This window comes from Bubalus bubalis, chromosome 6 (assembly GCF_019923935.1).
Source record: "Bubalus bubalis isolate 160015118507 breed Murrah chromosome 6, NDDB_SH_1, whole genome shotgun sequence".
In the NCBI taxonomy this organism is placed as follows: domain Eukaryota; kingdom Metazoa; phylum Chordata; class Mammalia; order Artiodactyla; family Bovidae; genus Bubalus; species Bubalus bubalis.
In genome coordinates this window covers 25353466-25380457 of record NC_059162.1, presented here as the reverse complement: position 1 = coordinate 25380457, position 26992 = coordinate 25353466, and the positions used below count along the sequence as shown (strand labels likewise).

The following is a 26992-nucleotide window of genomic DNA, read 5'->3' as shown; positions in this document are numbered from 1 at the left end:
TAAGATGGGGGTTCATTCTCTTGTTCAGGAAGAGTCCCTGAAAGAGGAAATGGTAACCCACTCTAGTATTTTTGATGGGATAATCCAATGGACAGAAGAGCCTGGGTGGATTATACTTCATGGGATTGCAAAGAGTCAGACATGAATGAAGCAAGTGAACACACATGCACACTGTTCATAAGAGACATTTTTAAACATAAACCACAGAAAGTAAAATAAAGTGTGGAAAACATTATACTGGGAAAGTACTAAACAATAGCTGGTGTAGTTATAATAATATAAGCAAAATCAGTATTAGGGCAAAAAACAGAATCCTAGAATAAAAAGTCATTGTATACTGATAAAATGCTAAATTGCTCATAAAGATAAAACAATTCTACATTTGTAAGTATCTAAAATCATATTTTCAAAATATACAAAAGCAAATCTGAAAACAATGAAAGGACTTAATTATTTCAGATTTAAAGAAATAAGGATTAAATGATAAGGAGTGAAGAAGCTATTCTACCCTTTCAAAAACTTTAAATATACTTCTACTAAATAAATTGACATTGTACATTAAAAAGTCTGTAAGGATATAGAATAAAAATGGTCAAAGTTTGAATATAGGGCAAATATGGCCTACTGTCTGTTTCTGTATAGTCTGTGAAGTGATAATTCTTTGTACATTTCTACATAGTTAAAAAAACCAAAGGATATTTTTAATTGGAGGAAAACTGCTTTACAATGCTGTGTTGGTTTCCGCCATTCAATAATGCAAATTCACCATAATTATACATGTATCATCTCCCTCTTGAGCCTCCCTCCCCTCCCCCTACTCCACCCCTTTAGGTCATCACAGAGCATCAGGCTGAGCTCCCTGTATTATATAGCAACTTCATGCCAGCTATCTATTTTACACATGGTAGTGCATATATGTTAATGCTAATTTCTCCAAGCATCCCACTCTTTCCTTCATCCACTGTGCCCACAAGTTCATTCTCTCTATATATCTGCATCTCCATTCCTTCCCTGCAAATAGGCTCATCAATACCATTTTTCTAGATTCCATATGTATATGTTAATATACAATATTTGTTTTTCTCTTTCTGACTTACTTCACTCAACCTTCACAAAATAGGTTCTAAGTCCACCCATCTCCCTGGAACAGACTCAAATTTGTTCTTTTTTATGGCTGAGTAATATTCCATTGTATGTGTGTGTGTGTGTGTGTGTATATATATACACACACATACACACACACACACACACACACACACACACACACCACATCTTCTTTATCCATTCATCTGTTGATGGACATCTAGGTTACTTCCATGTCCTAGCTACTGTAAACCGTGCTGCTATGAACACTAGGGGTACATGTGTCTTTTTCAATTATGGTTTTCTCAGAGTGAATGCTCAGTAGTGGGCTTGTTGGCTCATATGGTAGTTTTATTCCTCCTTTTTTAAGGAATCTCCATACTGTTTTCCATGGTGGCTGTTGCAGTTTACATTCCCACCAACAATAAAAGAGGGTTCCCTTTTCTCCACATCCTTTCCAGCATTTATTATTTGTAGATTTTTGGATGATGGCCATTCTGACTGGTGTGAGATGGTATCTCATTGTAGTTTTAATCTTCATTTCTCTAATAATTAGTGAGGCTTCCCCAATGGCTCAGCAGGTTAAGAACCTGCCTGCAAGGGAGGAGACACAGGAGACATGGGTTTGATCCCTGAGTTGGGAAGATCCCCTGGAGGAGGAAATGGCAGCCCACTTCAGCATTCTTGCCTAGAGAATCCCATGGACAGAGGAGCCTGGTGGGCTACAGTCCGTAGGGTCACAAAGAGTCAGACATGACTGAAGCAACTTAATGAGCATGCACGTACTCTGCATATAAGTTAAATAAGCAGGATGACAATATACAGCCTTGTCATACTCCTTTCCCAATTTGAACCAGTTTGAATTTTGAACCAGATCATTCCACGTCTGGTTCTAACTATTGCTTCTTGACCCACATGAAGCTTTCTCAGTAAACAGGTAAGGTGGTCTGGTATTCCCATCTCTTTAATAATTTTCCAGTTTGTTGTGATCCACACAGTCAAAGGCTTTAGCGCAGTCAATGAAGCAGAAGTAGATGTTTTTCTGGAACTCCCTTGCTCTCTCCATAATCCAATGAATGTTGGCAATTTGATCTCTGGTTCCTCTGCCTTTTCTAAACCCAGCTTGTACATCTGGAAGTTCTTGGTTCATGTACTGCTGAAACCTAGCTTGAAGGAGTTTGAGTAAAACCTGGCTAGTATGTGAAATTAGTGCAGTTGTGCAGTAGTTTGAACATTCTTTGGCATTACCTGTCTTTGGGATTGGAATGAAAACTGACTTTTCCAGTCCTGTGGCCACTAATGAGTTTTCCAAATTTTCAGATATAGTGAGTGCAGTACTTTGACAGCATCACCTTTTAGGATTTTAAATAGCTCAGCTGGAATTCTGTCACCTCCACTAGCTTTGTTCACAGTAATGCTTCCTAAGGCCCACTTGACCTCACACATTTGTCCAGCTCTAGTGAGTGACCACACCATCATAGTTATCTGGGTCAGTAAGATTTTTTTTTTAACAGTTCTGTGTATTCTTGCCACCTCTTCTTAATCTCTTTTGCTTCTGTTAGGTCCTTATCGTTTCTTTATTTCTTCATTGTGCCCATCCTTGCATGAAATGTTTCCTTGATATCCCCAATTTTCTTAAAAAGATTTCGTCTTTTCTCATTCTATTGTTTTCCTCTATTTCTTTGCACCATTCATTTTAAAAGACCTTCTTTTCTCTCCTTACTAAAGGGAATATCTTTCCTTTTCTCCTCTGCCTTTCACTTTTCTTCTTTCTTCAGCTATTTGTAAAGCTCAGACAACCACTTTGGGCTAAAACCCAAAAACTAACAATATCAAATGCTGAGAAGAACAGGGGGCAACAGAACTCTTATTCATTGCTGATGAAAGTGCAAAAATGTGCAGCCTCTTTGGAAGAGGCCCTGGCTGTTTCTTTTAAAGTTTCTTACACAGTTGCATGCATGCAGATATTCATAAGCAGCTTTATTTATAATTGCCCAAAACCTGAAGCAACCAATATATCCCTCAATAGGTGGATGGATAAACCACTGCACATATATACTACTACTGCTAAGTCACTTCAGTCATGTCCAACTCTGTGCGACCCCATAGATGGCAGCCCACCAGGCTTCCCTGTCCCTGGGATTCTCCAGGCAAGAACACTGGAGTAGGTTGCCATTTCCTTCTCCAGTGCATGAAAGTGAAAGTGAAGTCGCTCAGAAGTGTCCGACCCTCAGCGACCCCATGGACTGCAGCCTACCAGGCTCCTCCGTCCATGGGATTTGCCAGGCAAGAGTACTGGAGTGGGTTGCCATTGCCTTCTTGCACATATATACAGTGGAGTATTATTATGTGATAAGAAATGAACTACCAAGTCATGAAAAGACCTGGAGGAATCTTAAATGCATATCGCTAAGTGAAAGCAGACAGTCTACAAAGGCTGCATGTTATCTGATTCCAATGATGTGATATTCTCAAAATGGCAAAACAATGGAGAAAATAAAAAGATCAGAGGCTGCCAGGTGTTCTAGGAAGGGATGGGTCAGGGTCAGGAAAAGGGGAAGTTTGAATAAGTAGAGCCTAGGGGATATTTCAGATAGTGAAACAATCCTGTATAATATTGAAATGGTGGATTCATGACATATATTTGTAATAATTCATAGAACTGTACAACACAAAAAGAGAACCTTAATGTAAACTATATGGACTTCAGTTAATAATAATGTGTCAACATTGGTTCTTCAGTTGTAACAAATGTAGCACACTTTCGAGATGGGAAAAATAGGGAAAAACTGAGCCTGAAAGAGAGGGAGACTTTGGGAATTCTGTCTACTTTCTGCTATTTTTTTTTTTTTTTTGGTAAAACTAAAATTGCTCTAAAAAATAAAGTCTGTGGATGGTGACAGCCATGAAATTAAAAGATGTTTACTCTTTGGGCTTCCCTGGTGGCTCAGAGGTTAAAGCGTCTGCCTGCAATGCAGGAGACCTGGGTTCGATCCCTGGGTTGGGAAGATCCCCTGGAGAAGGAAATGGCAACCCACTCCAGTATTCTTGCCTGGAGAATCCCATGGATTGAGGAGCCTGGTGGGCTACGGTCCACAGGGTCTCAAAGAGTTGGATACGACTGAGCTACTTCATTTTCACTTTTCTACTCTTTCGAAGAAAAGCTATGACAAACCTAGACAGCATATTAAAAAGCAAAGACATCACTTTGCCAACCTTAGTCAAAGCTATGGCTTTTCCAGTAGTCATGTACAGATGTGAGAGTTGGACCATAGAGCAGGCTGAGTGCTGAAGAATCAAAGCTTTTGAACTGTGGTGCTGGAGAAGACTCTTGAGAGTCCCTTTGAAAACAAGGAGACCATACCAGTCAACCCTAAAGGAGATCAACCCTGAATATTTATTGGAAGGACTGATGCTGAAGCTAAAGCTCTACTACTTTGGCCACCTGATGTGAACAGTCAATTCACTGGAAAAGACCCTGATGCCACTGAGGGCAGGAGAAGAAGTGGGTAACAGAGGATGAGATGGCTAGATGGCATCACTGACTCAATGGACACGATTTTGAGCAAACTCTGGGAGATAGTGAAAGATAGGGAAGCCTGGCGTGCTGCATTCCATGGGCTCACAGAGATGGACACGAATTAGTTACTAAATGGTAAGTTTAAAAACGAGAAATTGTGTCACCTTAGATTTAAGAGCTGTGAAGAAATCTGGACACACTGCTCTGGAGGCAGAAGACTTTGGAATCAGGCAATTAGAGAAGCAGCTATGCAGACCACCCTTACATCAAGTCCTCTTGTAGACATGAGAGAGAGAGCTATTGAGCTGGGAAGTCTAGAAAGCTATAGGAATACTTTCATCCACTTCTCCAACAAGGAATCTTCTGCTACTATCCAAGAAAAATCTATTTCATTGTTTTTTTAATTGAAGTGCAGTTGCTGTGCAATATTATATAAGTTACAGGTATACAATATAGTGATTCATGATTTTTAAAGGCTATGCTTCATTGATAGCTATTATAAAATACTGGTTATATAAACTGTGATTTACAATATATCCTTGTAGTTAAGTTTATACCTAATAGTTTGTACCTCTTAATCCTCCACCCCTACACTGTCCTTTTCCTCTTTCCTCTCCCCATGTAACTACTAGTTTCCTCTCTATACCTGTGTTTGCCTCTTTTTTGTTACATTCATTAGTTTGTTGTATTTTTTAGATTTCACAAAAAAGTGATATCATACAGCATTTACCTTTCTGTATCTGATTTATTTCACTTAGTATAAAGCCCTCAAAGTTCATCCATGTTGCTGCAAATGGTACATTTTCATTATTTTTTTATGGATGAGTAGTATTCCATTGTATATATGTACCACATCTTACCACATCTTCTTTATCCATTCATCTGTTGATAGATGCGTAAGCTGCTTCCATATCTTGGCACTTGTAAATAACATTGTTATGAACATTGGGGTGTATCTTCTTGAATTACTGGTTTTGGGGTTTTTTGGATATTGTATAGTAAAGGAAACCATTGATAAAATGAAAAGACAACTTACTGAATGGGAGAAAATATTTGCAAATGATATGACTGATAAGGAGTTAAAATCCAACATATATAAATAGTTCATACAACTCAATATTAAAAAAAAAACCTGATTAAAAAATGGGCAGAAGACCTGAATAGACATTTTGCCAAAGAGGAAAGGCAGATGGCCAACAGGGACATGAAAAGGTGCTTAACATCCCTAATCAGAGAAATGCAAATCAACCACAATGAGATACTACTTCACACCTCTCAGGATGGCTGTCATCAAAAAGAACACAGGTAACAAATGCTGGAGATGGTATGGAGAACAAAGAACTCTTATACACTACTGGGGGAAATAAAATTGATACAGTCACTGTGGAAAACATTATGGAAGAAAACAAAATAGAACTACTATAGAGACCAAAGGAATGAGTTGCTTTTGTAGGGGGCTTCCCAGTTGGTGCTAGTGGTTAAGAGCCTGCCTGCCAGTGCGGGGAGTAAAAGAGATCGCTGGGTTGGGAAGATGCCCTGGAGGAGGACATGGTAACCCATTCCAGTATTCTTGCTGGAGAATCCCATGGACAGAGGAGCCTGGTGGGCTATAATCCATGGGGTCTCAAAGAGTTGGACAAGACTGAAGCAACTTAGCATGACATAGCTGCTGCTGCTAAGTCGCTTAAGTCATGTCCAACTCTTTGTGATCCCATGAATTATAGCCTGCCAGGCTCCTCTGTCCATGGGATTCTGCAGGCAAGAATACTGGAGTGAGTTGCCATTTCCTTCTCCAGGGGGTCTTCCCAAACCAGGGATCGAACCCGAGTCTTTTAGTCTCCTGCACTGGCAGGTGGGTTCTTTACCACTAGCACCACCTGGGAAGCATGACCCAGTATTTCTCTAAATTTTGAGTTACAATAAAGAATTCACTTTGCCTTCCTAGGAGGGTTCCTGGATACTGTGGTGAGCTGTAAACTTGAGAAAAAAAGATTAACTCTTGGTCTCACAGATTATTGAAGGCATATGAGAAAGCTGAGCACCAAATAAATTGATGCTTTTGAACTGTGGTGTTGGAGAAGACTCTTGAGAGTCCCTTGGACTGCAAGGAGATCCAACCAGTCCATTCTAAAGGAGATCAGCCATGGGATTTCTTTGGAAGGAATGATGCTAAGGCTGAAACTCCAGTACTTTGGCCACCTCATGTGAAGAGTTGACTCATTGCAAAAGACTCTGATGCTGGGAGGGATTGGGGGCAGGAGGAGAAGGGGACGACAGAGGATGAGATGGTTGGATGGCATCATTGACTCGATGGACGTGAGTCTGAGTGAACTCCAGGAGTTGGTGATGGACAGGGAGGCCTGGTGTGCTGCGATTCATGGGGTCGCAAAGAGTTGGACACGAATGAGCAACTGAACTGAACTGAACTGATGAGACTTTGAGAAAAATTTGTAATGCATGACAGTGTAATTTAGGGATTAGTTGCCCTGACTCAAATCCCAACTTTACCACTGACAAGCTGAGAAATCTCAAGGAAGTTCCTTAACCTCTCTGTGTCACAATTACCTTGTCTGTAAATTGAAATTATTAGGATATATATAGATATATACCTCACAGAGCCGTTGTGAGGATTTGCTGATTTAATATTTTAAAGTATACAGAATTGTGCCTGCTACATAAACACACATCTCCTATATATAAGGATTCCTTAAGATGAAAATGATGAGCATCTCAACAGTAAACCAAGGAAAGATGTGAATAGAAAATTCACAAAAAGAAAAAAAAAAGCAATGAGCATTTTTAAATGTTTAATCTCACCAGTAATCAAAGAAAGACAAAATAATATAATAAGATGCATTAATTCCCTTTCACACTGAGCGAGATGAGAAGACTGACCATAGCTTTGGCAAAGGTGTGAGGAAGTAGACATCTTCATACTGTGCTGGAGGTAGGGGTATACACTGCAATTGTCTCGGAGCAGAGCAAGTAATTTAGATCGTGACAGACACTGTTGATTGCTTACCCAGCTCTTCTCCACCTTCCTTTTTCCCTACCAGTAGTGCTCATCCCCTGAGAGAAAAGCCAAAATTGTCCGATGCTGTTTCCCCAGCCTAGGTCCCCATCCAGGTCTAGTCAATGAGATATAAGAGGAGACCTGGATGGGGAGGGGGGCCGCTGGTGGACTCTGGAGGTATTTTTCTCCCTGATAAAGAAAGGCATGTGAAGTTTCAGCGTCAAACTCTCAGAAATTAATAGAATGAATATACAGAAACGTAGAAGGATTGGGTAGATCTGAAAAGCACCATGAACCAATTCAACATAATCAAGATTTAAACAATTTTCACACAATAGTGGGATACAAATTATACTAAAAATCTTAATTTATCTACTTAAAAAGAATTGCTATATATAGTGGAACTGTATGTAAATTTGTTCTGTATTTTCCAAGTTTCCTGTAAATGTGTTATCATACTTTCATAATTTAAAAAGTAAAAAAGAAAGAGGAAAAAAGGACACGTGAAAACTCTTATGTTCACCCTCTTCCCTTTCATTTTAAAATTTACTTTTTTAAATTGAAGTATAATTGATTTACAATGTCGTGCCAATCTCTGTCATACAGCACAGTACCTCAGTTATACACATTATGGGCGTTCTTTGCCCTCTTTCCTTTCTGCTTTGGAAGTTACGACACGAGGACCTCACACCTGGAGCTGATGTGGTCTTCTTGCTATTCTGAGGAAAAGAGGACAGAGAAGCCTACGCAGAACCTTGATATCACTGATTGCTCATCTCACCCTAAAACAGTAGCCCAGGTGTTAGAGCTAACATCGTCCCTGGTGGCTCAGCTGGTAAAAATCTGCCTACGGTGCAGGAGACCCAGGTTTAAGCCCTGGGTTGGGAAGATCCCCTGGAGAAGGAAATGGCAACTCATTCCAGTATTCTTGCCTGGAAAATTTCATGGACAGAGAAGATTGGCGGGCTACAGTCCTGGGGTTGCAAGAGTTGGACATGACTTAGTGACAAAACCACCACCACCACCACCATTTCAGAGTACATAATGACATAGGAAAATGTTTGCTATTTATCACAAAAAGATCAAAGTGATCAAGAAATGTGTAGTGCTGTGATTCCCGTTGAAATTTGCATTTATTCAACAAAAAGATAAGCATAATAATAGTAATGATAATACCGAGCATTTATTAAGCTCTTGGACTGATTAAATCCATTATAAATTGAGAGGCTTCAGTTACTACCTTTCTTGGTGATGACAGTCTCCGATGGTGCTGTTTCCGATTTCTGCTGGGAAATCGTGTCCATCAAGTCAGCACTGTGAGCACTGGCCGGCAGGTCAGTAGGAAGACTGACAGGCCCTGAATCGGGGCTACTGCTCACAGTCCCATCTGCAAAGAGAATCTGAAGAAAAAGCCAAAGGGGAGCATTCTAAGAAACAAGGAAGAACCTGGTTAACAGCGCTGTGTGTCAAACTGCAATAGGTTAAAAATAACTCAAAGAAGTGCAACTTGCTGACTTGCAGATCCAGCAGTATAAAGCATGCTATGATTTAGAGGTCTGGAGCTCAGAGACCACAGAGCCAATAACACTATAATAGAAAACAATGATATTACTTTGTTTTCCATTTACTTTGTTTTATTTTCATGTATTTCATCAGTTTGACTTTACGATTTTCCATTCTTCACCCTTCCTCTCTGTAATTGGGAAATGATTCACCCTATTTCAATTTTTCTAATGACTACATTTAAAACTTCATCACATTCAGATGCTTAGTTTCTGTCAATATCTGTCTAGTAGGTATACCATCTAAGGTAGTGTTTTTCTTCCCATGATAACATTCGTCGTCATTTTTAAAGCATCATTCATTTTCCAAATGAGTTGTTTCTCTCCCCTGTCATAGCACTACTACCCACCTCCAGCTTGTTTGTATTTTACTTTGCAGCAGGAAAGAGAAATTTAATATATTCCTTTACCTGTGTGGATCCATCCAGCATGTATTTGACAACAGTGCCTTGACTGGTGATAACTCTCGATGCTTCCTGCTCCAGCGGCGGCATCACCGTTTTATAGAACTCATAGTGCTTCACCTTCTGGGGGTAGTTCTGTCGGACCATGATATCCCAAGTGGGTTCCTCATCTACAATGCACTGATCTTAAAAAGAGAAGAAAAAGGGCTTACTGTGAACTGGGCAATGCTGTGTGGCTGGAAGTTCATCTTCTTATTTTTTTCATTATTTTGTTTCTATCTGGATACTTAGGACAGTTTTCAGGTCATGACAGATGGCCCAAATATGGGTTATTTGCTGCCTTTAAAAAAACTAGTGTAAAAATAAAATAAAATTAAAAAAAAACAAAACAACAAAAAAATACATATACTTCTAAAACTCTATCAAAAAAAAAAAAACAAAACTATTTTCTTATGGCTGTGCTGGCCTTCTTTGTGGCTTTGGCTTTCTCCAGCTGAGGTCCGTGGGCTTCTTGGTGCGGTGGCCTCTCTTGCTGCAGACTGCAGGCTCTAGGAGTGCAGGCTCAGTAGTGTGATGCACAGGGTTAGTTGCTCCATGGCATCCTGCTTTTCTCAGACCAGGAACCTGTGTCCTCTGCGCTGGCAGGCAGATTCTTAGCGACTGGACCACCAGAGAAGTCCCTTTTTGCTGCCTTTCTTACTGTCATATGTAGTAAATAAGGCCATTTACTTAATAGGTACTTTCTTCATGTACTAGCCATTCTCTCTACTGATGTTCAGGACATTTCAGGACAAAACTAGGAAGGGAGCAGATATGCTGTCTTAGATATTGGCTTTTCATCCTGTTGGTATTTTCCTCTCATCCTCTTCCTTTCTCTTTCCTCCAGGGATGCACAATGCTCCCTGGCAGTCCCCCAGTCGCCTGGAGCCCCAGGAGAAATCATTCACTCACGCCCGTTCTTTTTAAATCACTTACCATCTTTCAACATTAACACAATCCTCTCATCTCTAACCAAGTCCAGATTTTTCTCATGGTTCTACTCTTAACTGGCAATCAAGGAGAAAAGCACCTAATCAATTCCTCCAAAGGAAAGTACTATTATTGAGAATTTCTGGCACACAGCACCTACTCAGGTTTTGCTAATTGAATAATTTCCTCTTCTCCATTTAAAAAGTCATTTACTAACATGAAATCCAATGTCTATCAGTGATGGAATACATTAAAAAATCACAGTCTCTTCATTTGATTACACGTTATCTACATTTTAAAATAAAGCTATTTGATACATGTGTATCATCTTGGATATCCAAAATAGAGATTGAATAAAAAGGTTATTTGCAGAAAAATATCTACAATATAATTTGTGTAAATTTTGCATTACTCACATTATTTGTTATATAAAGGCATACATATAGCATATTTGTACAAACCTACTTGCACAAAAATCTAAATCTTGTTTACTATAGGAGGAAAAAAAGGAATAGAACATAGTGGGAAATTTGGGGTTACAACTATGCAATTTTAAAAAATATTTTGATTAAAGTATCACAGAAAACAATCTTTATTTTGTCTGGCTGTCACATGAGTATGTTATATTATCTATTATATTTTTCTGTATGAAAATAAAATGCTATTGGTTCTGGAGAAAAAATAAAGTGGTTTACTAATATGAAATGATGGCATTTCAAGGACTATATAGGGCTAGTGGGAAAATATTTTTGAAGGAGCATCCTTCACGGTACCCTTCAAGTCAAAGAAGGAATAATAAAAAAACTAATGAACATCTGTTGATATATTTCTACATGTTAAATGTTTTGATATGTATTTTGTTCAGCCTACGTCAACAATGCTTTAGGGTAGACACTTTCATTTTCCAGTTTTCAGATGAATTCACGTAGGGCAACTTCTTTAAGGTCACACAGCTAGTAAGAGCTAAGATTTGAAAGAAAGTCTCTGTGCTCAGCCTTTCCCTTATACTGCAAAACAACCACTGCTACCACAACTAAAATCAAGCAAACAAAAACCTAACACTGTAGTAATAGTCTCCAGATCAGAAAGTATTTCATCATTTAATATTTATAACAATCTTGTTTAGTAGATAATGTTATTTTATAAATGAAGAAATTCAGGGTGGCGGGTTATAACTTGTTCAAGTTCACCCTAAAAAGAACTCAAGTTTCTAGGCTCTTTCTTCTTACACTATGTCACCTTCTTTCCCTTGCCCTACTACGACTACCAAGTCCCTTCAGTCATGTCCGACTCTGTGTGACCCCATAGACGGCAGCCCACCAGGCTCCCTGCCGCTGGGATTCTCCAGGCAAGAACACTGGAGTGGGTTGCCATTTCCTTCTCCAATGCACGAAAGTGAAAAGTGAAAGTGAACTCGCTCAGTCATGTCCGACTCTTCGCGACCCCATGGACTGCAGCCTACCAGGCTCCTCCATCCATGGGATTTTCCAGGCAAGAGTACTGGAGTGGGGTGCCATTGTTTTCTCCATTCCCTTGCCCTAGGCTGATCCTATGAAGACTGTGCTACTTTGATGTTTATGTTGTCATTATGTTCAGACTTGAATTGGAATATACATAATACATGGGCTTCCCAGGTGGCACTAGTGGTAAAGAACCTGCTTGACAGTGCAGGAGATGCAAGAGATGTGGGTTTGCTCCCTGAGCCAGGAAGATCCCCTAGTGGAGGGCATGGCCACCCACTCGAGTATTCTTGCTTGGAGAATTCTATGGACAGAGGAACCTGGAGGGCGACAGTCCATAGGGTAACAAAGAGTCAGACATGACTGAAGTGACTTAGCACGAAATACACAGAACATTTTAGAAAGATTATGTGTTCCAGGCAGTTATTATTAATTACACTGTCCACTCTAACACAAAGAGGAAAACATCAGACTAGGAAATGAAACTAACAGAAAAGACAGGTAAAACAAGTATTAAGCTGTGGTTTGATAATAGAATCAAGAAAACAAGCAGCAAACAATTATGTCTCTGAACTTGAAAACAATATCCCTCAGTACATTCATAGCATGTTTGACTTTGGAAGACCCCCCGGGGCCTTCAGTCTTAGTAACACACACAATTGATCCCATCATTGAAAACTTGGACCACTGGGAATTCTCAGAAATAGAAACAAAGGTCCGGAGTCTATTTTTAACAATTCAGAAAGCCTAATGAAAAGTAAAACTGAGACATAATAGCTACAATATTGTTTCTTCTTATTTGGCTGGCAAGTGAATATACCATTGAATTGTTTTTCAATTAGCATACTCTTTATCTTTGATGGATACACTTTTCAAATATGGAATACATAACAGAATTACAGGGGGGTGCTTCCCAAGTGGTTCAGTGGTGAAGAATCCTCATGCCAATGCAGGAGACACAAGTTTGATCCCTAGGTCGGAAAGATCCCTTACAGTAGAAAATGGCAACCCACTCCAGAATTCTTACCTGGAGAACCCCATGGACAGAGGAGCTTGGTGGGCTACAGTTCATGGGGATGCAAAGAGTTGGACTTGACTGAGTGAGTGCATGCACACACACACATGAATTATAATAAAGAAGGTATTTGGTTGTGAAAAAAATGTGATTCACTGATACAATGTAACATTTATCAAGTGGGGAACTATGGCCCTGAGGCCATAAGCTCTTATAAGGGCTATACAATTAATTAGAACCCGAATCCCAGCTCAGCAGCTTGCTTTGTTGCCTCTCCTAATTCTACTGCAATAGTGGGTCTCCATTTAAATGATATTCAAATCAAATCACCACTATGGATGTCCTCCCTGCACTGGATTAGTTAAAGGAGTCCTATTGTACTTATTCATCTTAATAAGGTGCCATAAACTCTATAAAAAGTATGGGCTTCCCAGGTGGCGCTAGTGGTAAAGAACCCACTTGCCAATGCAGGAGATGTAAGAGACACAGGATCGATCCCTGGGTTGGGAAGAACCCCTGGAGGAGGGTACAGAAACCCACTCCAGAGTTCTTGCCTGGAGAATCCCATGGGCAGAGAAGCTTGGCGGGCCACAGTCCATGGGGTCGCAAGAGGTCAGACATGACTGAAGCAACTTAGCATGCACACACCCTCTAAAAGTATATGCTGCTACCTGGAAACAAGACTGGTTTTCTTCATCTATTTAACCTGCACTTATCTCTATCTACTCTGTGCTCACTGTCCTTTGCTTTGATTAGACCAGCAAAGTTCTGTATATATGGCCCTTTGTAGAGGCAAGAACACAGAGACACATTGTAGTTATGAAGAGCATTAGCTTTGCCAGCACTGGACCAAGAATGGCATTTTATCTCTGCCACTTAGGAACTGAGTGACATGGGGAAAGATACTGAATCTTCTGATGTCTCCATTTACTTTGTGAAATGAAATTGTTAGGACTTAGAGTACAGTAGTTGTATTTTGTCATGTATGTTAAGTACTTAGATAGTGTCTGGCCCAGAGTAAGTGCTCTCAAATGGTGGTTACTATTAGCCCATTATTCATTATCAACAAACATATCTAACTGGTAGGAAAGTACACAGTTGCAATGGTGATTCAAGTGTTTTCTACGTAACTTCCCTCCTCCCCTGCCTCCTCATTCCCCTGGCCAGCACTCACCTGGGGACTCTTGCCCAGTGAAGGTCACTTGGAGCCCACTGGGGCAAGACACATTCAGGTTTTGGAAGATGGGAGCATGAGGACTCTCTTGTAAAACAGGCTCTGGTTCTTCTGCTTCCTGTAAATCATTCAACATGTGAATAATTTCCTATCATTTTCTAAATGAGTTATTGATTTATTATGACTAAACAACGACTTGCTGAATACTTAGAATATGACTTTCACAGGACTATAGGGCCCTGCAAGGGAGCCTAATAAGGATGTCTCTCTACTGTGCAACTGATATTTTTCTTGTAGCATAACACACAGACACGTGAAACAGCTAAATACTAGTACCAAATGGTTGGCATCTTTCCTCAGAAAAGGGAGATATCGAAGTTAATAAGCCTGATTAGGAAAGGATGATAAAGAAGTTGGGACTTGAACTAGGCCTTTAAAGATGCCTCATATAGGCATATAGGTGCAAGGGCTGACCAAGATCCCCAGCACCTTCTGTTTGATTCTCACAGTTTGGATGCTAGAGACATAATAGCTAGAGCTATTAGGATATACATCTATCTTTTTTTCCCTCTAGTGAGTATGCATTGCTTTTGTAGTAAGTAAAAACAATAAAAGAAAATAAAGACAATAAAAAGGACTATAAGTTTTAATGAGGGCTTGGGTGTGTCTACTTAACAAATTGTAAATGATTTTATGCTAACTGTGCCTGAATTCCTTGTTTGCTTATGTGTACTCTAGGATAAAAGTTATTTGTTATCTCCAACAATAATCATTTCAGTTTTTCTAATTGGCTTTCTTAGTGGCTTACCACCAAAATCATTCCAACGGATCCCCCAGGATTGAATCTTAAATTTACTCTCTGTGGTCTTCTATTACTGATCATTTAGGTGGTTCTGCCTTTGTTACTAGCAGAGAATAAAATCTGAATTGTCAACTAAAAATCAATTAATAACAAACACAGCAAAATTAAGAGGAAAACGCTTATGAACTTCTGTAAAATGAACAGTATTGTTCAAAGACACAAACACACCATGACAAATCTGTCATTACATTCAGAACCATTATCCCCTATTCCTTCATTATAGTTAATTAAAAAAAAATGTTGGGTAGACCAATTGGTTGGCCACCAAATTGCTTTCAGCTAAGTTGATGAATTACCTGGGACTATTCTCAACACTTCAACATTTTCACTTAACGAGGAGCGTCTGAGCTTGAGAAAACTCATCCAGTAAAGCTGTGTAAATATGGTGTAGAGGCTGAATAACATTCAAACCCCATAACTTTCAACTTTTATTTATTCATTTTTATTGACTTACAGCTGTGTTACACTGTTATGTTACAATATTATGTTATATAGCAAAGTGATTGAGTTACACACATATATATTCTTTTCTCACATTCTTTTCTATTATGGTATATCACAGTATGTTGAATATAGTTCCCTGTGCTACACAGTAGGACCTTGTTATTTACCCATTCTATACTAGTTTGCAACTGCTAATTCCAAACTCCCAATCCAACCCTCTCCCACCCACTCTCCCTTGGCAACCACCAGCTTATTCTCAACGTTCCTGATTCAATTTCTGTTTCATACATAGGTTCGTTTGTGTCATATTTTAGACTCCACATATAAGTGATATCATATGATATTTGTCTTTCTCTTTCCGACTTCACTTACCATGATAATCCTTAGTTGCATTCACATTGCTGCAAATGGCATTATTTTGTTCTTTTTTTTTTTTTTGGCTGAGTATTATTTCACTGTAGGTATATATATATATATATATATATATATATATATATATACACACATATATAGTGGCTCAGATGGTAAAGAGTCTGCCTGCAATGCAGGAGACCTGGGTTTGGTCCCTGGGTGAGGAAGATCCCCTGGAGGAGGGCATGGCACCTCACTCCAGTACTCTTGCCTGGAAAATTCCATGGACGGAGGAGCCTGGTAGGCTACAGTCCATGGAATTGCAAAGAGTTAGACACGATTGAGCAACTTCACTTTCACTTTCATATATATAAATATATACATATGCAGATGTTCTATATATAGTAGTATAGTAATATTTCACTACACACACACACACACACACATCTTCTTTATTCATTCATCTGTCAACGGACATTTAGATTGTTTCCAAGTCTTAGCTATTGTGAATAGTGCTGCTATAAACACAGGAGTGAATGTGTTTTTGAATTATAGTTTTGTCTGGATATACGCCCAGGAGGGATTGTTGGATCATATGGTAGTTCTAGTTTTAGTTTTTTGAGAAACCTCCACAGTGTTCTCCATAGTGACTGCACTAATTTACATTCCCACCAATAGTGTAGAGGGTTCCCTTTTACCCACACCCTCTTCAGTATTTGTTATTTATAGACTTTTTTTTGATGGCTGTTCTGACTACTGTGAGGTGGTAACCTAATTGTAATTTTGATTTGCATTTCACTAATAATTATCTCACATGCTAGTAAAGTAATGCTCAAAATTCTCTAAGCCAGGCTTCAGCAATATGTGAACCATGAACTTCTTGATGTTCAATAAACTGTGGAAAATTCTGAAAGAGATGGGAATACCAGACCACCTGACCTGCCTCTTGAGAAACCTATATCCAGCAAGGAAGCAACAGTGAGAACTGGACATGGAACAACAGATTGGTTCCAAATAGGAAAAGGAGTACGTCAAGGCTGTATATTGTCACCCTGCTTATTTAACTTATATGCAGAGTACATCACGAGAAACTCTGGACTGGAAGAAGCACAAGCTGGAATCAAGATTGCCGGGAGAAATATCAATAACCTCAGATATGCAGATGACACCACCCTTATGGCAGAAAGTGAAGAGGAACTCAAAAGCCTCTTGATGAAAGTGAAAGTGGAGAGTGAAAAAGTTGGCTTAAAGCTGAACATTCAGAAAACTAAGATCATGGCATCCGGTCCCATCACTTCATGGGAAATAGATGGGGAAACAGTGGAAACAGTGTCAGACTTTATTTTTGGGGGCTCCAAAATCACTGCAGATGGTGACTGCAGCCATGAAATTAAGAGACGCTTACTCCTTGGAAGAAAAGTTATGACCAACCTAGACAGCATATTGAAAAGCAGAGACATTACTTGGCCAACAAAGGCCCGTCTAGTCAAGGCTATGGTTTTTCCTGTGGTCATGTATGGATGTGAGAGTTGGACTGTGAAGAAGGCTGAGTGCCAAAGAATTGATGCTTTTGAACTGTGGTGTTGGAGAAGACTCTTGCGAGTCCCTTGGAGTGCAAGGAGATCCAATCAGTCCATTCTGAAGGAGATCAGCCCTGGGATTTCTTTGGAAGGAATGATGCTGAAGCTGAAACTTCAGTACTTTGGCCACCTCATGTGAAGAGTTGACTCATTGGAAAAGACTCTGATGCTTGGAGGGACTGGGGGCAGGAGGAGAAGGGGACGACACAGGATGAGATGGCTGGATGGCATCACCGACTCGGACGTGAGTCTGAGTGAACTCGCGGGAGTTGGTGATGGACAGGGTGGCCTGGCGTGCTGCGATTCATGGGGTTGCAAAGAGTTGGACACAACTGAGCGACTGAACTAAGGTGAGTGCAAGGAGATCCAACCAGTCCATTCTAAAGGAGATCAGTTCTGGGTGTTCTTTGGAAGGACTGATGCTAAAGCTGAAACTCCAATACTTTGGCCACCTCATGTGAAGAGTTGACTCATTGGAAGACTCTGATGCTGGGAGGGATTGGGGCAGGAGGAGAAGGGGACGACAGAGGATGAGATGGCTGGATGGCATCACCGACTCGATGGACATGAGTTTGAGTGAACTCTAGGAGTTGGTGATGGACAGGGGGGCCTGGCGTGCCGCAGTTCATGGAGTGGCAAAGAGTCAGACATGACTGAGCCACTGAATTGAACTGAATAATTAATGATGCTGACTGTCTTTTCATGTGCCTATTGGCCATCTATATTTCTTCTTTGGAGAAATGTCTCTTCAGGTCTTCTGCCCATTTTTCAATTAGATTGCTTGCTTTTTCTTGTTGAGTTGTAGGAGCTCTTTGTGTGTTTTGGAAATTAAGCCCTTGTCAGTTGCATCACTTGCAAATATTTTCTCTAAGTAGTCTTTTCATTTTGTTTATGGTTTCCTTTGCTGTGAAAAGCTTTTAAGTTTGATCGGGTCCTATTTACTTTCATTTTTTATTTCTATTGTCCCAGGAGACTGACCTAAGAAAACATTGATGTGATTTACATCAGAGAATGTTTTGCCTATGTTTACTTCTAAGAGTTTTATGGTATCATGTTTTATGTTTAAGTCTTTAAGCCATTTTGAGTTTATTTTTCTGTATGGTGAGAACTTGGTTTCTAGCTTCATTGATTTCATGTGGCTGTCCAACTCTCCCATCATCACTTGTTGAAGAGACGGTCATTTTCCCACTGTATATTTTGGCCTCCTTTTTCAAAGATGAATTGGCCACAGGTGTGTGAGTTTATTTCTGGGCTCTCTATTCTGTTCCACTGATGCATATGTCTGTTTCATGCCAATACTATCCTGTTTTGATCACTGTAGCTTTGTAGTATTGTCTGAAGTCTGGGAGGGTTATGCCTCCTGCTTTGTTCTTTTTCTTCAGGATTGGTTTGGCAATTCTGGGTCTTTTATAGCTTTAGGATAAATTTTTAGGATTTTAGGATTATTTGTTCTAGTTCTGTGAGAAAGGTCATGGGTAATTTGATAGGAATCACATTAAATCTTGGATTGCTTTGGGTAGTATGGCCATTTTACCAATAGTAATTCTTCCAATCCAAGAGCATGGGATATTTTTATATTTCCTTGAGTCCTCTTTACTTTCCTAATCTTTCATAGTTGTTAGCATATAAACTGTTTACATCCTTAATGAGCAAACCCTAGAATTTTCAAAAGGCTGGGCTAAAAATTCCAGGACCCCAATCACTTTTTAGCACATTTTTTTTTTCTGATAAGTTGAGAATCTGTACATTGTAAAAACTGTACAACTATACCAGTAAAACCAAAAGAGTCAAGATTTGATCAGTAGTTTCCTTCTTGTTCTTCATTTAGAAACTCTTTCAATCTATATACTTCTATTAGGAAATATTTAGAGTCAAAGAACTCATGAGTATATGTGTGTATGTGCCCACATGCCTGTTTGCAGGTAGAGGGTAGACCACTCTTTAACTTGAAGTGGATTGTCCTTTAGTCTTGCTGAATTCCAAGCACATCAATTGCCCAGTTGCTCAGTCAGGTCCAACTCTTTGCGGCCCCGTGGACTGTAGCCCACGAGGATCCTCTGTCCATGGAATTTTCCAGGCAAGAATACTGGAGTGTGTTGCCATTCCCTACTCCAGAGGATCTTCCTGACCCAGGGATCGATGCCATGTCTCTTGCACCTCCCGCATTGGCAGGCAGTTTCTTTACCACTAGCGCCACCTGGTAAGCTAAAGCTCATCAATATCTAAGTCCAAATCTACCAAATAGAAGTGTTTCCACTATTTAGTTAAAGATCCTCCTCTTCCAATTGTTGTTTATCTCAATGGAACTAAATGAAGTATTAAAAATAAGGAATGGTAGGAACTTTATAATCCTAAAGCAAAGAATCTCCAAGATCCAATGTGGGGAAATGGTTGAACTAGTTATTCTAAGTTTGGAATGAGTGACCTGAGACAGTTTGTAGATGACTGACAACATGTCTCCCAGTGTGGGAATTCAACTCCTGTGTGCAGGCGTCTTTTGTCCATTTAAAATAGAAAGTACAAGGAATGTTAGTTAGTTAATCTGAACAGTGAAATATATGTACTGTAATAACACTATTGGCATAAATCATGATCTTAAAAAAGTTAACACTGAGTCAGAAGCAGAATCTGGGAATCCATGGCAAGGTCCACTTACCTTTTTCTCTTCTTCTTTTGGGTGCTCCTCTTCTTTAAGAGATTCTTTGGGTTTTTCTTTGCCTTTTGTTTTCCCTTTTCCTTTGCCTTGAGGAATACTCACTATAACAGGAATTACTGTTGGAGTATGTACTGATGGGATATTCAACATAGATTCCAAGTCAGGATCCTTATCCTCTATAATAAGAGAAAGAGGAAAAAAGCAAGTAAATTAGACATTTATATTTGATATGTTTGTTAAATAAAATTAACATCTCAAATATTTATACAATTTGACAATTTTTACCTTGCTAGTAGCATTTATCAGTTGTATAGGTTTCAGGGGGTAATGTAGTTGAAGATTAAAATTCTAGTTTAAAGATTTGAGGCCCTTAATACTTTGACACATTTGATTGAGTCATTATTTCACATGTTCTTCCATCCCCATCTAGACTGTAAACTCCTAATGATAGGGCAGTAACCATCTCTTCATTTATTTGAGAAATATTTATTGATAGACTCATATATAAACATGTGGAGCAGTGAACAATAAAGGGAAAAACAGACCTCAGGAACATAATAAGCGATACAAACAAGGAAATTTAGAAAAGAATAATTTCTAGCTGAGATGATATAATAAGTTTTCTTGCAGAAGACTGATTTTATTCTGGATTTTAATGCAGAATTGTGAAAGGAGAGGCAATCCATGGAGGAATTATGTCAGAAACTTCTGAGCCTCCCTTACATCTTGAGTTATATTTCCTGGGTTCCCTAGTAACACCCCACCTGGATATCGTCTTACCTCTCTGGTCATTTTTCCTCAGTCTCCTTAACTAACTCTTCCTGTTGTTCAAAGTTGGTAGTCCCAGGTTTTCACTCCTCTTCTCATTACACAACAGATATTCTCAATCCTGGTTGCCCATAATCATTATTTACAGAATTTTAAAAAATTCTCAGACTCCCACCTTGACCTACTGAGTTAGACTCTCTGGGGAGGAGGCCCAGGCATTTATAGTTGTGAAACACCACATGTGATGGTGATAAGTCAGGGCTGACAACCTTTATTATCTGTATTAGAGCTGAGTATCTTGTTCACTACTGGGGCTCCAGCTGTCATCTACATGCTAATGCCTCCAAAGTTTACATATCTAGCTCCAGATCTGTATTTCCAACTGCTTTTAGATATCACCCCTCTGCTTGTGGTACTGGAGATATTTCAAAATCAATAAGCCTCTATTCTTCCAAGCAGATAACCCTCCTTCCTATGTTCTCAACCTCAATGTCATGATCAATTATGCACTTTGTTTCTCAAGTTAGACATTGAGATCATTTGCATTTTCTCTTTTTGACTCACCCACACATCCAGCCGTTCACAGAGCCCTCAGATATTGCTCTCATATCATGCCTCTCATATCCATTCCTACCACCTTAATTCAAATTCTTATTTTCTTGCCTTTTTTGGTAGCAGTTTCCTAATACCACTCCCTCGGTGTATTTCCAAACTATCACTATAATTATGTTCCTAAAATAAAATCTTTTCATATCATTTTCGTTTTCTTACTTAAAAACCTCCAGTGCTCACTAATCTTAAAGGACACCCAATGCTCACCCATTTCCACTCTAGTCACACTCAACTTCTCATCTTTCTATAAAAAGGCCATGCTTTTACACAGCTGTATATTTATACCAATGGTTCTTAGTGTCCAGAATTTCCTTTCCTTGTTCCTTTGGATAGTTCCTACTCAGCTATAAAGTCCTATCTCAGGTGCTATATGCCTTCTCTCTCAAGTATTTTTTGGCTGTCCCCAGTACTAGGTTCATATATAATTTTTAGCACTTATGCAGTTATCTCAGTATTTATGGTTTCTCTTTCCATTAGACAACGAGTTCTCTGAGTAGATGTAACCAGATGCCTGACTCATAGGAAGTACGGACTATCAGCAGTGAATGGCACCTAGTTGGACGCAGCTGGAAACTCCTCCCTCTCATCCCCATCCTTTTACTCAATCAGCAAATATTTACTGAGTACCTATTACTATGCACCACGAATTGGGTAACCACTGATGAAAGACACAACAGGAACTTGAAATGGCAATTCAGATCAAGAGAGCCTCAGGTGTTCAATGTTGCATGTTAAGCCTGTGTTACCGAAAGTACAGAGCACTGTGGGAACCTAGAAGAAGGGCATTTGATACTAAACATTTCATACAAGCTGTACTTTATATGGTCATCCTTCAACTCCACAGGGGTTGGTTCCAAGACACGCTCATGGATGCCAAAATTCCGTGGATGCTCAAGTCCCATATAAAATGGTATAGTGTTTATTTGCGTAGAGAGGTGTAAGAGCAGGAGGCTGGGGTCTTTCACACTGTCCATTTCAACACCCAATCCTCTTGGTATGTGAAGGAATCTGCTGCCTGTGAGCCTGAGCACAGGCTGTTGAAGTGTTGGTATTCTTTCCCCTTAATTGAAAAATCATCTACATTTGGCAGTGTTTAAGGCCATTTTGGGGTTTCCCTGGTAGCTCAGCTGGTAAAGAATCCACCTGCAATGCAGGGGACCCTGATTTGATCCACGGGTTGGGAAGATCCCCTGGAGAAGGGATAGGCTACCCACTCCAGTATTCTTGGGCTAATAACAATATAAAAACTTACTGGATACATCCCATCCAGAATATTCCTAACCTTTGGGCTTCCCTGATGGCTTAGACAGTAAAGAATCTGCCTGCCATGTGGGATACCTGGGTTTGATCCCTGGGTAGGGAAGATCCCCTAGGGGAGGGCATGGCAATCCACTTCAGTATTCTTGCCTGGAGAATCCCATGGACAGAGGAGTCTGGCAGACTATTGTCCGTGGGGTCGCAAAGAGTTGGACATGACTGAGTGACAAAGCACATGGACACTTTCCCATATACTTCAAATCATTTCCAGATTACTTATAATACTTAATACAATGTAAATGCTGTGTACAAAATTATTATACTGTATCATTTAGAGAAAAATGACAAGGAAAAAAAGTATGTTTATGTGCAGTATAGTCGCAACTATGCAACCATCACAGGCTTAACTGCATGGTACACGTTAACAATGTAACCTTTTCTTTCAACAGTTACAGATTGCTTTTATTTAATAATGCAAAAAATACAAAATAAAGCATATTATTTAAAATACAAGTATATATAGAAAATATAATTATAGAGAAAATATTAATTCATTCTCTCTCTTCCTCTCTCTCTCTCACACACACACACACAGTGCTAACACTCACCATAACCCTGGTTCTTCTCTCTTGATTCCCTTGGATGATGATGATGACTATCATGATGATCACTATACGGTGTCTATGGTACCAATGTGGCGAGTTGATGAGGTGTGTGGCACTGTTGGTTAAGTGGTGAGGCATCAGGCTGAGTTAAGCGTTATGACAGGATGTCAGAAGGTACTCAGTCCAGATAATTGGGTTCCAATTGCAGACACTGACACTTTGGAGGAGGCTGAGTAACACTAATGTTAGGATCTCTGGAGGTTGAGGGCTGAGGATCTTCAAGTGTTAAAAGTCTAGGCTTCACAACTGCAGATGCTTTAGTTAGAATCATTGCTAGAGGAAGCTGTTTCTTCCTTCTCTATGTATCATCAAACAAGACTTGCAGTGGTTGTAGGTGTGCTGTTATACCTTGGGTGACACAGAGGCTTCAGTCCAAAAAAGGATTGTACTTGAGGATCACATCCTTTAACACTTGCACCTACTGAAAAGTCAATGCCATTTTTTCAAGTGTTCAAATTGATGGCTCTGCTTCCTCTAAATTTTATGCATCATCACAGATCTGCAGAAGACTTCAGCAGATCTTCGAGCTCCTTGTTGCTAAGAATCCTTTTATCTTCTTCTATATGTTCTTCGACATCATTTTAGACCATGTCAGAGGAGGCACCCCCCCCTCATCTTCCCTTCAACATTTGAGATATTCAGATATTTAAGATATTTGATGATTTCTACATCAATAGTGGGGGAGTCATTGAGACCATCAACCACCTCATTCCATAATGGCTTCAAACATGCACTGACTGCCTCAGGCTTCAGGGTACCTACAGACTCGGCAATAAACACAGTTCAAACCACAACTGTGGAGCTCTTCCATAAATCCATGATGCTGCAGTCCAGGTTAGCACCAAGGACAGCATGAATCTCCCCCAAGGTAAGGTGGATGTAAGTTGTCTTAATGTCCTCGATGACACCTTGATTGAGTGGCTGTAATGGCAACCCACTCCACTGAAAATCTTGCCTGGAAAATCCCATGGGCGGAGGAGCCTGGTAGGCTACAGTCCATGGGGTCACAAAGAGTTGGACATGACTGAGTGACTTCACCTTCACACTTTCTTTCAGCAGTGATGCAGCACTAAGAGGCAGGAACATCACTTCCACTTTCTTGTCCATGAAGCAGAGAAATTCAGTTGGTTGGGAGCATTGCCAATTAAGAGGAACCCCTTGAATGGCAGCCCCTTCTCTTCGAGGTATTTCTTCGCTTCAAGAATGAAGCCTTGGAGGGACCATCCCAAGAACAAGACTTCTGTCACCCAAACTGTCCTGTTGTGCTGCCAGAGCACAGGCAGACAATTTTTGTTCTTGTTCTTCCGGGCCCAGGAGTTGTTTGCTTATAGACTAGGCTTGATCATGTTACCTGCTGTATGGCCACACAGCCCCAGAGTAAGGTGAGCTTTCTAGGCCTTGAACCCCAGGGTTTACCTGGCACTGTTACAGATGTAGATATGATTGGCCATCTTCTTCCAGAATAAGCCTGTTTTGTCACAACTGAAGACTTGCTCTGGAAAGTGAACTTTCTCTTCTGTGAGTTTCTCGAGGTCTTCTGGAAACACCAATGCTGCTTTGGCATAGGCTGATGTTGATTGTTCCATGACCTTTAAGTTTTTGAGGGACCTTTAACACTCTATTACCTAAGTAGCCATCTCTTAAGACTCTTAAGCCCCTTCCTTTTGCTCTCTTCACCATCCCCACAGCACTGCTCACAGACGCTATGTGCTCTTTCATCCATAATTTCGCTACCCCCAAGGACATGCTTCACGCCATGGCCCTTAGCTACACACAAAATGCTTTCTGTCTTTGCAAGCACTTTGGCATGAACCAGAGAGACCATTTTTGCCATTGTAGAGGCAGCTCTAACACTTCTATGAATTTCAGCTTCTTTCTGCATTACCGTGAGAATGTTGCATTTGTTCTTAGTGACCTTACAGCCCACTTCAGCAAGGCACTTGTCACTTTTTAAAAGATCTAAAGGTTTGTATTTTATTGTTGAGAGATAGCATTTTGTGCTCCCTCTTGGCCTTTGTGGGATTGCTTTGACCACTTAATTGCTACTGGGAACTATTTGTCACAGAAACCAAGCATACACACATAACATGTGTAACAAACAAGCATAATGCCGGAAGAACAATGCTCATACAATGAGCACTGGAGAGACTGTGGATCTGTGATATGGCAGGAGGTCACAGTAGGGAGGGCCTACACATCCCATCATTCACCTGACTTCAGCACAGTGCTCGGCATATGGCCAATTTGGGAGCAAAGTTTTGCTCTTTGAAATTTTCTTGAATTTTTTAAAAGAATATTTTAAACCTGAGGTTGGTCAAATCTATGAATACAGAACCCATGGATATGGGATATGGAGGCCTGACTATACTGTGCAATTGTTTTTCTACAAATGTGCCACACTTTTATATTACTAAGATTTTGCACATGCTGCTCCTGGTATAGAATTCCCTTCCTTTGATTCTTTGCCTAAGCAAGTTCCACTCATCTCCAAAGACTCAGTTCACATGAGTGAAGCATTTCTTAGAGCAAGTAACCTGTAAGCTGAGTCCTGAAGCATGGGAGGAAGTTCACTGTTGAAAGTGGTGGTATATATGGCAAGAGGAAGAGTTCTGAGCAAGGGGCACAGCATGGGCAATTGGTCGGAGATAAGAGATGACGTGGATCATCAAGGAACTGAAAGGCACAAAAAGCATAGGGGAGCCAAGTTGTGGAGATAATACAAAAGGCCCATTGACAGATGAATGGTTCAAGTGTGATGTGTACTTACAATGGAACACCATTCAGTCTTTAAAAAGAAGGACATTCGGTAATGTGCAACACTGTGGATAATCCTTGAGCACATTATGCTAAGTGACATAAAGTGAAAGTCGCTCAGTCGTGTCTGACTCTTTGCGACCCCATGGACTATACAGTCCATGGAATTCTCTAGGCCAGAATACTGGAGTGGGTAGCCTTTCCCGTCTCCAGGGGATCTTCCCAACCCAGAGATCGAACCCAGGTTTCCTGAATTGTGGGTTGATTTTTTTTTACCAGCTTAGCCACAAGGGAAGTCCAGGAATACTGGAGTGGGTAACCTATCCCTTCTCTAGGTGATCTTCCCAACCCAGGAATCAACCAGGGTCTCCTGCATTGCAGGTGGATTCTTTACCAACTGAGCTATCAGGGAAGCCCTAGCCAGTCACAAAAAGACAAACACTGCCTGATTTCACTTATGTGAGTATCTAAAATAGCTGAATTCACAGAACTGAAGAGTAGAATGGTGGTTGCCAGGGCCTGGGGAGAGAAGGAAATTGGAAGCATAAAGTAGTATCATCATCAGTGGGCATAAAATTTCATTTAAGCAAAATGAATAAGCTCCAGAGAGCTGTGTATACTGAATTAAGATGGGAGAATTGAATTGAAAATTTGTTTAGCCATTAGTAGATAAATGTTCTTAAATATTAATATTGTATACATCCTTAAGGAATTTATAATATTTTTTTACAAAGACCCATGCCTTCAACTTTTTAAAAATATACAGGAACTAAAACAATACTTCTTATCTACTCTATAAACATTTTCAAATGCAATACCTATAACCTAAAATGAGGAACATCT

General features: G+C 40.0%; 1 protein-coding gene across 2 annotated transcripts in view; it reads right to left on the bottom strand.

The window, feature by feature from the left end:
* Nucleotides 1-26992, bottom strand: part of SPAG17 (sperm associated antigen 17) — a 250107-nt gene that overhangs the window by 69102 nt on the left and 154013 nt on the right. For both annotated transcript variants that reach the window (XM_025288015.3, XM_044944491.2), the window contains 4 exons: nt 20094-20269; nt 14201-14318; nt 9589-9767; nt 8857-9016 (listed from right to left, as the gene is read on the bottom strand). In XM_025288015.3, the coding sequence (XP_025143800.3) occupies nt 8857-9016; nt 9589-9767; nt 14201-14318; nt 20094-20269 (633 nt within the window). The remainder of the gene's footprint in view (nt 1-8856; nt 9017-9588; nt 9768-14200; nt 14319-20093; nt 20270-26992) is intronic.